Source organism: Engraulis encrasicolus, chromosome 18 (assembly GCF_034702125.1).
Source record: "Engraulis encrasicolus isolate BLACKSEA-1 chromosome 18, IST_EnEncr_1.0, whole genome shotgun sequence".
NCBI lineage: Eukaryota > Metazoa > Chordata > Actinopteri > Clupeiformes > Engraulidae > Engraulis > Engraulis encrasicolus.
The window spans coordinates 29340826-29351585 of record NC_085874.1 but is presented as its reverse complement, the minus strand read 5'-3'; the positions used below and the strand labels follow the sequence as shown (position 1 = coordinate 29351585).

At 46.8% G+C, this 10760-nt stretch overlaps 1 protein-coding gene across 1 annotated transcript in view; it reads left to right on the top strand.

The window, feature by feature from the left end:
• Positions 1–365: 365 nt before the first annotated feature.
• The window catches only part of rps6kc1 (ribosomal protein S6 kinase polypeptide 1), a 39887-nt gene continuing 29492 nt past the window's right edge, over positions 366–10760 (top strand). Inside the window, exons 1-5 of the mRNA XM_063223393.1 lie at positions 366–529; positions 3164–3199; positions 7783–7903; positions 9318–9433; positions 10212–10305. Coding sequence (XP_063079463.1) covers positions 428–529; positions 3164–3199; positions 7783–7903; positions 9318–9433; positions 10212–10305 — 469 coding nt within the window. The 5' untranslated portion in view covers positions 366–427. The remainder of the gene's footprint in view (positions 530–3163; positions 3200–7782; positions 7904–9317; positions 9434–10211; positions 10306–10760) is intronic.

Genomic DNA, 10760 nt, shown 5'->3' with positions numbered 1-10760 from the left:
ATCCGGTAACCGGTTCCGGTTCCGGCAGGATCCTAAAAATCAGGATCCGGTGCATCTCTACTAGAAACTGCTCTGGTGCACACTCAGCAACCTCCCATAACCCTGCATTGACTCCTGGAGGAGCCTCCTGAATGTAGGCTACCGGAGTGCATCTATCTATCTATCTATCTATCTATCTATCTATCTATCTATCTATCTATCTATCTATCTATCTATCTATCTATCTATCTATCTATCTATCACTGTCAGTCATTAGATGAGGGCGGGACATCCTTTCTTCCTGTCCAGTCAGATTCAAGGTTTCGCTTCCCCCGCTAGCGCTGTCATCACGAGTCCAGCAACAGCAGTGTATCGCACCAACGAGAGCGAGCCCCCTGCGAGCGGGTACGGGAGACGCGGAGAGGAGAAGGGATATGTCTCCATCAGCATGATATCACAGAGGGAAAAGGGCGAACTCGCGCGATTCTACACGGTTACGGACCCCCGAAAGCACGAGAAAGGATACACTGTTTATAAAGTCACAGCACGGGTGAGTTGTCAGACGCGGGCCGTAGGAAACATGGCAAGTGGCAGCAGGATAGCCGTCCACCACCGCTATTGTTGTTGGAAGCAGCCTATTCCAGCTAGTCAGCTGTAGCACAGCTAGCTTCCTATCCTATCCACCACTTTCTGTCATTGATGTGGCTAGTCGCTTCATCTATCGGAGATAACATAACAGGCAAGCATGCAATTAGCTCTTGATAAGCATCACTCCCCCGCTCTGGGGTCAGTACAGGGCACAGGGCGTGTGTGTGTCCAGGCTCTTTGCGTTAGATAGGCTGCCAAAACACAGGAGTCGGCGGCTAGCTGCACCAATGACGTTAGCCACATAGCATCTAGGCTGCTAGTGGTGACAGTGCTGCTGGCTGCCCAACGACTATAATCAGTGCTGCTGGTGAATCCTGCTAAATAAACACACACTGCCCACTGTCCCTAAGGGGTGCAGACAGAGTACGAATGTGAGTGTCAGCACAGAGTGAAATAAACTAATTCCAGACATTGTCTAATAGCCAGGCTGTGTTGATAATCTGTCAGTTAGCTCAACACTGTCATAAGCATCATTCCTAATGTGACTGTCATTATTCAACTATGTCAAGTCGGATCAGGCTACTGTGTCTGTGTAGGTGGTGTGCACGGCAAATCTGCTTGTCCTGCATGATCAAAATAGACATTTTGTTGGCTATTATCAAGTTTTCATGCCGGCCGTGTCTGTCTCTGAATCATAACGTCGCAGAAGTATGTTGATTTTGAGCACCACAGGCAGTAGGATGACGCTACCTGGCTAACGGGAGCAGATGGCATAGTGCTAGTGGTGGCCAGCTAGTACGTAGTAGAATAACCTAGTGACAATTGGACAGCTCCCTCCAGCCTTCGTTCCCCACTGTGTGTGCGCGCACTACCCCATGGCCTACCGTCGTAATAACAAAACTAACCAGACTACTACTGAAATCTGGGATCCATGGCAGGGAGCTGTCACTAATGTATTGACACACACACACACACACACACACACACACACACACACACACACACACACACACACACACACACACACACACACACACACACACACACACACACACACAGGATGGTCTCTGTTAGGCCTACATGATGGTCATTTGCACTCATGTCCTACTGGAATTGACCCAGATTTGCTCCTAAATGACCGCTCTTCATCTACCCCTATTCTACAGGCGGCCAGACAGCTCTTCATCTCTTGTTTTTCACCGGGAGCAGTACAGCACCCCAGGTGGCGTTTGGGAGCTCTAGTGGGGCATCGAAAAGGATACAGCTGAGATGGGGTGGTGCTTAGTTGCCATTGGGGGCATTAGTCCATTTAATTTTTTAATAGTAAGGGGGCGTTGACAGTCTAATGAAGATGTCAAGGTCTGTGTCTTTCCAAGTCATTAACACGCTGAAGTGTGTGCGTGTGCGTGTGCGTGCGTGTGTGTGCCTGCCTGCCTGCGTGCGTGTACTGTGTACTGTCACAGCGCTCATGCTGAGTTCATGATGCCACACACACACACACACACACACACACACACACACACACACACACACACACACACACACACACACACACACACACACACACACACACACACACACACACACACACTATACACTTGCACACAGCCCCTATAAAGCTCCTCCGTGCTTTTGTCTGTAGAGAGCAGGTCAATCTTGAGCTATTTTTTCACCAGCTTGGCAGAAAATGGGACACACACACATATACGCACACGCATTGTTGTTCACTCATGCACACAGAGGGCATGCGCTGGGTCTGGTTTATTTATAGCGTGTGGAGTGGTAGCAAAATGCAGAAAAATATTCTTCCATCCAAAAGGGGGTCCCAGAAGAAATAAAGTTAGGGAACCACTGACTGGACGGTGTGTTTATGGTTAAAAGTAAAACTCCATGTAGTGTCTGTGGTGGGAGGTTACTCAAGGTGAAAACAGGCCCCCTCTGGTGGCGTCCAGTGGTACTATGAGACACTCTTAAAAAAAAAAAAAAAAGATTTACTAGTTATGTTAGTTTTAATTTTGACTGTCTATGTCTTTGTGATATTGAAAAGGGAGATGCCTCCATGGTAATATTATGGGCATTCTCACTGACTTTTAGCTTGACAGTGACCGTCTTGTCACTGTTAATGTGTCTGTTTTGACTGTGTGTGTGTATGTGTGGGGTGATGTTGCCTTCCTTGTCGCCACAATGTCGCTATTGTCCAGTCTTTTGAGTAACACACACACACACACACGCACACACACACACACACACTCAAGCCAGTTCCAGTCTAGTGCAGTCTTGCCTAGTTGTGTGTTAGTCAGAGATGTTGTTTATTCCCAGGCTGGCAGTCCTAATACCGCCGGTGTGGATGTGGAGGTAAAGACGGCCAGAGATGATAGCCAAGCATTTTGTGTCTGTCTGTCTGTCTGTCTGTCTGTCTGTGTGTGTGCGCGTGCGCGTGCACGTGCACGTGTGTGTGTGTAAAGACACTCTCCAAAACTCAAATTGACAAACTCTGTCTCTGGAGGCAGATGGACAGATTGACTGTTTTTCTCTCTTCTCTTTGTCTCTGTCTTATCATCCCCTCTTCTCTCTCTCTCTCTCTTGCTATCATCAGATCATCTCCCGCAAGAACCCAGAGGACATCCAGGAGGTAAGAACACACACACACACACACACACACACACACACACACACACACACACACACACACACACACACACACACACACACACACACACACACACACACACACACACACACACACACACACACACGTATGCACACAGGCAGGCAAGAGTCACTCAGTTGTTGCTTTGTGCAGAATGAGATGGGGTACGACTGGTCCCAGCCCAGGGTGGATTCGAACCTGGATCCCCAAGGCCAGTGAGCTTGTATACAGATGCATTAGCACGTATCCCCTGTGTGTGGTATTTAAAGGGACACTGTGTGAGATTTTTAGTTGTTTATTTCCAGAATTCATGCTGCCCATTCACTAATGTTACCTTTTTCATGAATAAGCTTACTTACCACCACCATCAAATTCTAAGTATTCACTATGACTGGAAAAATTGCACTTTTCATACATGAAAAGGGGGATCTTCTCCATCGTCTGCCATTTTGAATTTCCAAAAATAGCAATTTTTAGCTGCAAAAATGACTACTTGGACCATACTAGAAAATATGTGTTAATTACTTAGTAAACTTTCATGTAAATATCAAATGTGGCAATAGGCAGCCCAGTTTCAATGAGCAGCACAGTTGCAGTACCTTTTTTGACCATTTCCTGCACAGTGTCCCTTTAATCTAGCGTTAGTGTATGTATGGTGTCTGTTTGGCAGGGTTAGTGAACATGCTATTGTATTGTTATTACATAACATATTGTTCACATATACAGCATATACAGTTATATATCACATATACACGTATATGGTATTGTTTTAAGCAAAGGTTCTTTGAGGTGCGAAGTTAGGCAATGATATTTGTTTATGTGCATATTTTTAGTTGGCATATGGTAGTTTAAGCTAGAGTTGGCATTTTGTATTAGTTTAATGATAAGCTTAGCCTGTGGTATTAGTTTAATGTAAGCTTAGTCTGTGGTATAAGCTTGCGGCTGTGTATGGTATTTATTTGTTAAATAGGCTTAGAATAGGGCATTTGTTTAAGTAATTAGTTGGTCTGTGTGATTATACTGTATGTGCTTGTGTGTATGTGTGTGTGTGCATGCACGTGTGTGTGCCTGTGTGTGTGCTAGTCATTGTACTAATGTACTGTTGGAAAAAAATAACCCAACAGTACACACACACACACACACACACACACACACACACACACACACACACACACACACACACACACACACACACACACACACACACACACACACACACACACACAGAGTAAGGGGACAAGTATTTCTGCAGCAGCATGGGGTGTTAGTTAGTGGTAGGTAGTCATGAAGTTAACTCGTTAGTCAGTAACTCAATTAGTTAATTAGGTTCGTTAGTGAGCTGGTTTGTTAGGGAGCAGTAGGACGGCATGATTATCTGCATTGACGACATGATTGTCACAGGCTGACAAGCCAGTGCCATTATGTGCTTAGCTAAAACAAACAGGTAAATGTCACGACCAGAGTGAATACAGCGAGTTCATGGCAAAACTTGTTCGACAAGCTCATCTACTTGATCGCTTTGGTCATTTCTGGTGTACATGTATAGTAAGGTGCGCTGGGGAGAGGCAGGGCTGAGGATGGAGATACAGGAGTGTGGTTTTCTTGCCCACCCTCCTACTAGATTAGTACCTAGGGCGTGGAACTGGCCAGTTGACCAGTGATAACAGATGGGAGGGGTGAGCTCTGATGGAAGTTTGAAACTGTAACATGTGATTTTACCCAAATTGCTATTGTTTGGTCATGACAGTCCAGCTGCAATCATCACACCTCAGATTTGTCTGAAAAAAAATCTATGTCATGTTTAATGCGCTCAATGGATCTTGCAAAATGCTGGGGAATGTGCATAGGGTTTCTCCCCCCCCCCCCCCCACCCACAAATAATATCAGTGAACAAAGGGGAGTTGGCTTTGTGACTATGAGGTACATAAACGTAAGTTTGAACCCCACACACAGGAAAATGGAACACAGATAATCAAAACTTTTTATGTTGACATTTTACAGTCTTCTGTACTGTAAAACTGGTGAATGTAAAGACAGACAAGGACATAGGAACACACACACACAAATGCGCACACACTGCCCGCATTGCATTACATTGCATGGGAGGGGTGTGTGTGTGTGTGTGTGTGTGTGTGTGTGTGTGTGTGTGTGTGTGTGTGTGTGTGTGTGTGTGTGTGTGTGTGTGTGTGTGTGTGTGTGTGTGTGTGTGTGTGTGTGTGTGTGTGTTTGTGTATGTGTGTGTGTGTGTGTGTGTGTGGTAATGTATGAGGGCTGATTTGAATTATCTAGAGCAGGGAGGGGACACTAGGCCATGCAGCAAAACACACACCGCTATTGTTAGAATACACACACACACACACACACACACACACACACACACACACACACACACACACACACACACACACACACACACACACACACACACACACACACACACACACACACACACACATCCTTCCATCCCCCCATCCTCAGCACACAGAGCACATAGAGCCCAGAGCCCAAGTCGTAGCACTCAGCCCGGAAGACAACACCGAACAACACACATCGCTCTTAGACCAGCACAAAGCAGCGGGCAACCAGAAGACAGAAGGGCCTGGTCAAACTCCTTACCAGGAAGACGGCACCCAGCCCCAGCTACACCCTTAGCCCAGAAGACAGCACCAGCCCCGGCTACACCCTTAGCCCAGGAGACAGCACCAGCCCCGGCTACACCCTTAGCCCAGGAGACAGCACCAGCCCCGGCTACACCCTTAGCCCAGGAGACAGCACCAGCCCCGGCTAGACTCTACGCCCAGAAGACAGCACCAGCCCTGGATGCTCTTACCAAGAAGACAGTGCCCTCTCTCTGGCGGTGAGCAGAGACGTACTGTACTGTACTCTACTGTACTCTACTCTACTCTACTGTGAAGCAGCCGAGGCCACCAGGACTGTGCTCTACTCAACTATGCTCTACTATACTCTACTCTGAAGAAGTCTGAACTCTACTTCTACTCTACTCTACTCTACTCTACTGTAAAGCAGTCTGGGCTCTACTCCATTCAACTCTACTGTAATCAGAGGACTCTTGGACTCAACTCTACGCTGCGGCTCTTTGGGGTGTCTCTGGGTCTCTCTGTTGGCCTTTACTCAGTGCTGAGCCTTTGTTTTGGAAGGCAGGCTGTGCTCGCTGTGTGGCCTGTAGTAGTGTGTGCCGGCGCGCTGCGTTGGACTTTGTGCATGCAGAGCCCGTCTGGAGCTCTCCGCATAACTCATGAGTCATGACCATGGGTGGGCCGCACTGTTCAGCTCGCTGGCCGCAAACGTAAAGACCTACAGTAAGCTTCCAAATGGATCCAAAGTTTTAGTGAAAGAGACGTGTGTGTGTGTGTGTGTGTGTGTGTGTGTGTGTGTGTGTGTGTGTGTGTGTGTGTGTGTGTGTGTGTGTGTGTGTGTGTGTGTGCGCGTGTGCGCGTGTGTGTGTGTGTGTGTGTGTGTGTGTGTGTGTGTGTGTGTCAGATCTCAGTTTCAGATCTGAAAGCCTTTACAGTAGTCCACCGATTCAAGATGCTATTAACAAATCTGTTCTGAAACGAGAGATGGATCGAGGTATATTAGGTATGATGGCTATACATTATGTTTGTTTGCCAATTTGGCTTTCTATTTTGTTAAATCTTACTAGCTACACATACACTATCAGTTACAGTGGCTAGTTTCCTTTTCCACCAACCAAGCTGAATTTTCACCAGCATTTGGCCGGTTGGCCGGTGTTAATTCATAGCCATGAATAAGGTTTATTTATCCACTTGTTCAATTGCATTTTTGACTTTGTGGTGTGTGCCACATGAGATAAGAGCAGAGGGCCTTAGTTTGCCCACCCCTGACGTTGAATGCACAGAGACACAGAGATGAGACTAGTCTGGTGATCAGGTGACCTCGGGTGCCGTCTGGAGGGTGCAGCAGAGGATGTGACTCTCGTGCTACACACGTCACATGGAAACTCTGGTGATCTCTTGGGGATCTGGAGACTCTCTGGTGATCTCTTGGCGATCTGGAGAGATGTGGAGTCATTTCATGTGATCTGTGTGTGTGTGTGTGTGTGTGTGTGTGTGTGTGTGTGTGTGTGTGTGTGTGTGTGTGTGTGTGTGTGTGTGTGTGTGTGTGTGTGTGTGTGTATGTGTGTGTGTTTTTGTGTGCGTGCGCTTGCACGCTCGTGTTTGTATGTTGTATGGTGTGTTTGTGTTTGTGCTCTCCAGATCCCAATATGGAATCGCTACACTGTGTGCGCGCGTGTGTTTGTCTGTGTACATGCGTGTGTGTCCGTGCGTGTATTTTATGTGCACATATGTGTGTTCGTGTGTTTGTGTGCCTTCTTTAATCATGGTACGAAAGCTCTACACTGATTTCAAAGTTGTGTGTGTGTGTGTGTGCATTATAATATACGTGTGATTTCGCATTAACAGTGAGTGTCAATGACAAAGAAGAGAGTACATTATAATGTGTTATGGTCTAATATTTCTAATATTCGCTGGTGTGTGTGTGTATACTAAGTGTGTGTATTCATGTGTGTGTGTCTCCTTCAGATCACGGTGTGGAAGCGCTACAGTGATTTCCGTAAGCTGCACAGAGACCTGTGGCAGATACACAGCAACCTCTACAAACACTCCCAGCTGTTCCCTCCCTTCGCCAAGGCTAAGGTCTTCGGTGAGTATGTGTCTGTATGTGACGGAGAGCGACAGTGTACTCTGTACAGCAGGGGTGGGGAACATATGTTTTGTGTCTTACCCGGCCCAGGATAATTTTAACGTTATGCAGTTTCACATGAAATATGACATGTTTTGTAAAGAAATCTTAGAATTTACATTTGCAATACAATTAAGTTATATTTTCAGTGGACCTAGTGAAATTGGGGTCTGTTGTAAAGGTGGCCACTGGAAATCCTATTTTATGCTCATAGTACAGCCGTTGGAGGACTTAATACAACTAGAAGTCGAATGAAAACAGTTCCCCCACCCCTGCTGTACAGGCTCTGAGGTGCCTTGTCACCTTCGACTCCTTTTAGAATGGACCTGTGTGTGAGTGTGTGGTTGTGTGTGTGTGTGTGTGTGTGTGTGTGTGTGTGTGTGTGAGAGAGAGAGAGAGAGAGAGAGAGAGAGAGAGAGAGAGAGAGAGAGAGAGAGAGAGAGAGAGAGAGAGAGAGAGAGAGAGAGAGAGAGAGAGAGAGAGAGAGAGAGAGAGAGAAAGAAAGAAAGAGTGAATGACTGTGTCCCTTAAGCAATACTATGCCCTCATAAGAAGCTTAGCCGTGTGTGTTTGTGTGCGTGCGTGTGCGTGTGCGTGTGCGTGTGCGTGTGCGTGTGTGTGTGTGTGTGGAGGGGGGGACGTACGTGAGACCATGCTACTTTCGTCACACTGCATTTCCTAGGTGTGTGAGGGGGACATGCTCTTTGTGTGTTTGTTATAGAGAATCCATGCTTGTGTGTGTGCATTGAGAACTCACTTGCTTACACTAAGTGAGTGTGTTGCAATAGGCGACCTTGCCTCCTCCACTTGTGCTTCTCTCCTCGTATCAGGAAGTAATGTGTCATGATGTCATCAATGACAACAGCATTATATTTCAATATCTTGCAAACGCTCAATTGTAGAGTCTTTTTCTCATTTGCAATTGGGATGGTGAATGAAAAACAGTCCCTCAAAAGTTGTTGTGGCTAGGCTGACAGCTGGGTAACTTTATCGTTTTCTCCACGGAGGAGGGGCCAGGAGGCGGGACGAGGAGACAAGCGCAAGTGGAGGAGGCAAGGTCGCATATTGCAACGCACTCTAAGTGTGATCATATTCATAACATAACATGTTTTTTTTTCTGGGTTATGCGCATGTGTGTGATGGCATGTGTGTGTGCGCACTTGTGTGTGTGTGTGTGTGTGTGTGTGTGTGTGTGTGTGTGTGTGTGTGTGTGTGTGTGTGTGTGTGTGTATTGTGCACGTGTGTGTGTGTGTGTGTGTGTGTGTGTGTGTGTGTGTGTGTGTGTGTGTGTGTGTGTGTGTGTGTGTGTGTGTGTGTGTGTGTGTGTGTGTGTGTGTGTGTGTGTGTGTGTGTGTGTGTGTGTGTGTGTGTGTAGGTCGGTTCGATGACTCGGTGGTGGAGGAGAGAAGACAGTGCTCTGAAGACCTCCTCCAGTTCAGTGCCAACATCCCAGCTCTCTACAGCAGCCAACACATAGAGGACTTCTTTAAGGTACGAGTAAGTGTGTGTGTGTGTGTGTGCGTGTGTGTGTGTGTGTGTGTGTGTGTGTGTGTGTGTGTGTGTGTGTGTGTGTGTGTGTGTGTGTGTGTGTGTGTGTGTGTGTGTGTGTGTGTGTGTGTGCGTGTGCGTGTGTGTGCGCGTGTGATGCTTGTTAGTCAGTAGGAGCCATACATTGCAAGTGGATCACACAATGTAGGATGACATCTTTTGCACGGTGCCTGTGTAATGCCTGTCTCAAAATCTACACAGTCATGAAAAAATGCTGTTTAGATAAACTCGCTGTGAGAATGTTTTTCATCACGGAATGCCAGCAGTTGATACAAATCTGAATACGGTATGTAAAGCGATTTTTCGTATGAGAAGTGTTTCCCACGACACTTGTTCGGGTTGCTCTGTCAAAAGTTGCATTTGAGTGTTTTTGACAGCGGACCATGGAAGTGGTCGCGAGAGTCATCGTTCACTTACTAATAACTAAAATAAGCATTGGCTGATTCGGGACAGTGGTTAATTAAACTTTTAATCCTACCTAGAGCCCCTCTAATGCAAGTTAAGCTGAGTTCAACTTCAGTGTGTATGTGTGTAGCAAGAGAGAAAGAAAGACAACCAAATGGGTGTTTGGTGCATGGCATGTTGTGCCTACTAGAATGAACAGAACCCTGACGCATGTGACACATGTGCCTGTGTGTGTGTATGTTTTCTTGTAGTGTGTGTGTGTGCTGTACATGTACGTGTGTGGTTGCCGTGGTAACCCTTTTGGTGTGTGTTTCAGGACGGGGAGGTGCAGGACGGCTCTGAGCTGATTGGTCCAGCGGAACCCTTTTCTGACTTCTTGGCTGACAGCCTATCAGATTGCAGCTCTGAGGGTAAGGGGGAAGGGCCAGTTTAACTTTGGGAACGATTGGGCATGCAATAGGGTCTGTGAGTGTGTGTTTTGATAATTAATATTGGTGTGCGTGCGTGCGTGTGCGTGTGTGTAGGGGGTTTGGAGGATGCATTGGTGTCTCTATTTTGCATTAGGCGCCCTGGGCAGTGTGTTTGTCTGTGTAACTAAGGGTATCAGGACTACTATGGTGCGTGTCCCAGAGCTGTATATGGATAAGAGTTACTGCCTTGCCATAGAATCTCGCGGGAGCTTCCGCTGACAAAACTGGCGGCAAAACTGACCAGATATGGCCAGTTATGACCAACATGGCCAACCTTGCGATCCCATTCAGTTTTGCACAGCCTCCATCGTGTTCCAAATGTAGCGTTTGTTGCCATAGAGTATAATTGGGGACTGTGAGAAAAAATGTATATATAACAACCGTTTCTGTTCATT